The 6,000-nt window shown below is 36.5% G+C and overlaps 1 protein-coding gene across 4 annotated transcripts in view; it reads left to right on the forward strand.

Annotated features, from left to right (window-relative positions):
* Positions 1-6,000, forward strand: part of SUGT1 (SGT1 homolog, MIS12 kinetochore complex assembly cochaperone) — a 29,512-nt gene extending 23,512 nt beyond the window's left edge. For all 4 annotated transcript variants that reach the window (XM_067292564.1, XM_067292571.1, XM_067292585.1 and 1 more), the window contains 3 exons: positions 2,930-3,020; positions 4,634-4,815; positions 5,465-6,000. In XM_067292564.1, coding sequence (XP_067148665.1) covers positions 2,930-3,020; positions 4,634-4,815; positions 5,465-5,566 — 375 coding nt within the window. In that variant the 3' untranslated portion in view covers positions 5,567-6,000. The remainder of the gene's footprint in view (positions 1-2,929; positions 3,021-4,633; positions 4,816-5,464) is intronic.

Consider the following 6,000-nt stretch of genomic DNA (forward strand, 5'->3'; position numbering starts at 1 on the left):
AGAGTTGAAGTGGAATAGGCTTGAGCAGTCTCAGTATCAAGACCTCACTCTGACTTCTTACAGATTGTGTAGGGGGATGCACTATAAAGCAGAGTATAAAATAATCTTGAAATTAAGGCCTCCTCAATTTAAATGTGCAACTGAGTTGGTAATTTAGTTTCCTTAGCATGTGAAATCTTCCCTTAATGAAGACATTCTGATCTTATGAAAGCTTAGAAAATAAGCAGCGCTGGAAATTGCTTTGAGTGTTTATTGCACTTCTAAGCCAATTCTTGGATGGTGCAACTTGACCCGTGTAGCAGCTGATCATTTCTGTAGGAAACAAAGTTAAAATAGTACTAAATGACTACTAGTTTAACATACCAATTGGATGATTTCAGAAAAATCTGACAGAAGGATGAACGTTTTAGGTTGATAAAAGGCTTCTGAAAACAAATAGGACAGTCAGTAAATTGTTGTGAACCAATTGTGAAAATGCTGGAGGAAGAGTTCTTATTTTGTTAGATAACAGAGGCTGACCCTTAGCTGGCAGAAAGTCTTTCAAATTTTGTACTTTATTACAGCAGGGATTTCATGCAGGAAGGAAAACTCGTTTGGGGAGAAGCATCTTTCAGGACTTTCATGTATCAGGACTTTCATCAGTAGTGACAGCTGTCATATCTTCCAGGTCCTCAGTCTTCCAGTTCCTTGTCCCACATCTTAAGTTATGCTATCAGCTGCTTGACTTCTGAACTCTGTTACATTCCTCATCTGTTCCTGACTTTAAGCATATCTTAACCATCATGTCCGGCTTGTACATTCACTTTAACTCTGGCTTGACTGGACTAGATTCACTGGGTTAGACCAGTCATATCCTTGTTGTTTCCCTGATAGCAGACTGTGTGTTACTGCTGAAATACTCTGCTTGAAGAGTTACATAGGGGAAGTGGAGGGAAGGCAGGTGGTTTTGAATTACTTCTGTTTCATTTGTAGCTAATTAGTGCCTTTGTAGGTGACAAATTAATTAACTTAAATGTTCGACTCATGAGATCCAAATCCATAGGAAAAAAACTGTTGGTTTTGACACTGATGGAACTACTTGTTTGTCTTATAGGTACATAAATACTTTAGCTTCCTTAAGCTAATTGCACAGCGTTAGACTTATAATTGTGGTGTTCAGAAATGAACTTTGGGATTGTAATTTCCAGAGTGTTTTTAGGAGAGTCCAGTGAAGGAAGTTTTGCTAATTACTTCAGACTCTCTGTAGACTAGTTACTGGCACAGTGTTTGAATGCTTCCTCTGTGTAGTTTCAACAGAAAGTTGTGTTTTTTCCTTACGGATTACAATACTAAACTTTGGAATGTAGGCTTTCTTTAGGGATGGTAGGTTGAACAACTAGAGTAATACAGTATTTGATTAGTATTTGATTATTTTTGGTTCTGAGACAGATCCTTTCACTTTTTTAAAAAGTGATATCCTGATGCTTAATTTGTGACTTGTAAAGTTGCTAAAAACACTGGATATCTAATGGACAGGGAGTAGGAAGTCAAATACCTGTAGGTGTAGGACTTGCAAACTTCCAAACTCTTCCCTGCTTTGAAGGGCTTTCCACACCTCATGTCTTAAACTTTCTACCACTCACTTGACTAACTGAGAACAAAAAATGTAAGTATGCAAACTTGTCTGGGGACGTGTAATGGTGTACTGCTATCCCTGAAAAAATGGAGAGATTGAATATTCTGATTCTTAAAATACAGCATGGTTGTTCATATGAAAGCCTTGAAACTTAAGTTAGCTCATTTCTTTATTTTTATAATGCATCTTAGACTGTTGCTTACCTGCAACCGATTTGAGGAATGGATTAAATAAAGTTCAAATTTCAGATCAACGTGATGCTGTGAAAGGAGCTTGTTGCTAGCATCTCTAGGGTTAGCTTTTACAGAGGTGGCTTTGTTCTTGGGTCTGCAGGGATCCCCAGGTTATAGTGGCTTTAGGTAGAACTAAGAACTCACTTCTGCCGAGCTATTAATGCAAATAAGCAACTTCTGAAGTTCAGCAAGCACTAGTTCAAGCTCACTATACCATCGTGCAAACTTTGTGGCAGTGTAAGTGAGTTTGTCACCTGGAGTGACATTGGACAGTCCTTGTTTTGCAGACTGCTCTGCAATTTTGTAATCTGGTAGCCAAAGGATAAGGTTAATCATGGAAAAAACACTTCAATATGGTTATCCACAGGGGATTATGTGTAGCTGTGAATAGGAGTGTGACATTACACTTAACTTTTACTCCTACAATAATTGCAACTTTTATCCACTTCTAATTGCAGATATTGTCAATGTGTACTAGGCAGTTTTCCCTCTAGCAATCTTAAAGTATGTGTCCGTTGAACCAAATAAATACTGATTCTAAATTTCTGCAAGAGGAAGATCTTTATAGTCCTGGGCTGTTTTTCTGGTTTATATACTACGCATTGGATATGAAATTTTTTGGTAGATGAAATTTAAACCTGGATAAACTTATATTTTGCAGTCCTTCAAAATACCTATTGAATTATTAGAGTTGACTGGCAAGAAAGGGATGCTGAAAAGGTAATATTTAAGAATCCTGGTGCCTGGCATTGTAGGAGATGGGGACAAATAGTTAACCTTTGGGATAGCATAATTTACAAAAAGTGAATAATAAACAAAAGGAAGTGGTACTAAAAAAGAAAGGGTAAAAGTCTGATGCAAGAGCTATACAGCCACATACAAGTCTAGTTGATATGTGGCTTGAGGTCAGATAATGTTGTAAAGTAGGTATATTGTTTTACAATGCAGGCTTCGTATTAGTGACTGTTTCTCAAATAAACGTATTTATTTTTTCACTAGTGCAAAATCCAACTAATTTGAAACTATTTGTCTGAACTGTTTGGCGTCTGGATTAACTTGTCCTTTGTCTTGTGTTGTGTAGGTTGAGATAAAAATGAAGAAGCCAGAAGCCGTAAGATGGGAGAAGCTAGAGGGACAGGGAGATTCTCCTAAGTTAAAGCAATTTACACCAGGTTTGTTCTCTGAACTATTACGTATTTCAGATTTAACATTTTTAAGTTTCTTACAGTTATTTAGAACATTTGGTGTGTTAAATATTGGTAATATTACAGCTTCATATTTACAACTCAAAGCCTAATGGCATTTTTACTGCCAGCAATTGACGGGAGTAGTTTATAGGGCTTTGCTAAAATTCAGTTATTAAAGTTAGACATTGCTTCCATTAACCTGATGGATTGTTCAGGACATGTGCTTGTCACCAGTTTCATTGGGGCTTATTTCTTTGGCTATCTGTTTTGATCACTGTTCTGCAGTGCTTTGCACTGTTGTTCTTATTGTTGCTTAAATAATATTTATTACCTTCCACCGATTCTCATTCAGGTATTTCACCTCTCTTGCAAAGTAGCACTTCTGCATTTTTTTGAAGTCAGATTAACAATTTATTTTTGAGACAGTCTGAATCTCATAATTTACTCATTTCATATATTTTTGAAATTTAGCTCAAATTTTCCTGTAAGCCTAGAATGTTGTGGGTTTTTTGTGTGCACTGTGGGTGTTTTGTGGGGATTGGGAGGAGGGGAGGGTTTGGCCAAAATCTCCTCTGCCTCACTTTGGCCTTATTTGTGTTATTGCTCTCCGCCATTTCATTGTTGAATGGCTAAGTTATGTTAACACTCTGTTTACTTAAAAGTAAACTTCTGCAGCTGATGAATCTGTTCTCTGGCGTCTTCTTGACTGCCTTTATTGTTGTTACTGCAATGCTTATCTGTAAGGAGGAACTGATTTGCATTTTCGGATTCATATGTCATTGGTTATAAGCTCCGTAATTCATAGGATATGTTGGTGTGTGTATACTTATGTATGTATGAAAGTTGTGTTTTTGCTGTCATATTTACTGACACTTTACAACTCAATTGTTCAGAATTTTTTTCCACATTAGTACCTTCCAAACTTCCTCCTACTGTGTGGTGTGTGGTTCTTGTTATTTATTTATTTTTTTTATAATATTCAGAAGGTGCTTTCCCCTTCTCCCCATTTCTCTCGCTATGCCTTCCATTTCTAAGGGCTGCTTTTTGTATTAGCTTCATTCTGTGCCATATCTCCTTAGAATATATGAGCAGATTACTGTATCAGAGGTTAAGCTAGATATTAAGGCTATGATGTAGGGTCGGTGGAATGGAAAGACTTTCATTGACTGCAGTTGCCTTTGGATTGAGTCGTAATGCTTAAGAACAACTTTATCAAACATTTATCATTGCTGAAGAGACAATCTTTTTTTCTCTTCAGCCACTTCCTGATTTGTAGTTATGGCCTGTTTTAAAGCCATAGCCAAGCTTTTTAAAAACTGATACAGTGGATACTTCATTGTCTGTTTTGCATTCCCCTGATAATTTTGAAAGCTTCTTAGCATTTAGACAATTTCATCTTGCACGGATCTTCTTAAAATATAAAAACTCTTGAAATTTTTTTGTTCATTGCTGGTTTACATGTGTGTGCTCATTTTGTGTTTTAGGTTAACATTTCCCAAGGAATTTCCAGTTGCAGCCTTCCTTCCAGTTGTATGCCCTGCTCCATTTCTGTTCATAATCCAAATACTAGAATTAGTTAACTAAGCTTCTGTTTTCAGATACCCAGCACTTATATCCATCATCCTCTCACTATACAAGGAACTGGGATAAACTGGTGGTTGAGATCAAGGAAGAAGAGAAGAATGAAAAGTTAGAAGGAGATGCTGCTTTAAATAAACTCTTTCAGCAAATCTATTCAGATGGCACAGATGAAGTGAAACGTGCTATGAACAAATCATTTGTAAGTCCTTAATCTTTGTTTCTATAAATAAATTTGTAGCTTTTGCACATTGACGCATTTTACTAAGCTTCGCATGAATTGACAAGCCTCTAATCATCAAAATCTTGGGCTTACAATAAGTAGCAGCAGTTCAGTTGGAGATGTTGGTATAACAAGTCATGCTACAACATATGCGCTAGTGAATGTGTTTCAAATCCAAATGTGTGCCTCAGTGGAGCTTGTGCTTTATCATTGGTCTCTTTGTTTCAGTCAATGTTACCAAAGGGAGTATAATTTTTGGCTCATCTAGAGCTTGAAGAGTTGCCCAGGATGAAAGGAAGAAATTCCTCTTAATTGCTGATACCAGCTTCCTTTCATTTGTAGTCCTCCTATGCAAGAACATGACTGGGCCTCTAAAAGCTACTTGTTAATGAACTAACTTCTCAGTACATCCAGTAGAGTTAAATAGCACGCTTGGGCTGAAGTTTAGCGAATGATGGCTTTGTCAAATGTTATTCAATATATATACACAAATGCTGTGTAACTTGCTTCTAAATGAAGTTTGACAAATTCTGATGAAACTAAAGAATTCAATCTGCTGTAAGAAGCACGACTTGTAAATCACTAAAATTCCTTTAACAAATTAAACAAATATTTTCTCATATTGCAGATGGAATCTGGAGGCACAGTTCTGAGCACTAACTGGTCTGATGTTGGTAAAAGGAAGGTAGAAGTAAATCCTCCTGATGACATGGAATGGAAAAAATTCTAATCTTTGATTTTTGTCTTTTACCATCTATGTATTGGCATAGTCATGTACTGACCACTGTGTATGGACATAGCATTCTTGGATTCAAAGCACTGAATGTTCCCTTGGAAACAGGAATTATCATCTTTACATTTTGCGTGCTTTAGAAATTCCTTCATCTGCAGATGTTAAAGATAATCAACAATGGAAGTCTGTTTTCATCACTTCCGTCTAAGGGTTTTTGAAAATTGACTCAGTCACAGTATAAATTTTCTACCAGCTTTATCAACTCTATTCTTTGGGGATGGGGTGATTCTTAATGGGCTGTTCAGGATTATTGCCTTACATTTCTGTTCAATAACTTATTAGAACTTGGCAACTTTGGGTAAAAACACTTTTCAACAACAGTGTTAAAATTGTTTGCTCTTTAACTCTGCTAAATAAAACTGTAAATATAA

Source organism: Apteryx mantelli, chromosome 1 (assembly GCF_036417845.1).
Source record: "Apteryx mantelli isolate bAptMan1 chromosome 1, bAptMan1.hap1, whole genome shotgun sequence".
Lineage (NCBI taxonomy): Eukaryota > Metazoa > Chordata > Aves > Apterygiformes > Apterygidae > Apteryx > Apteryx mantelli.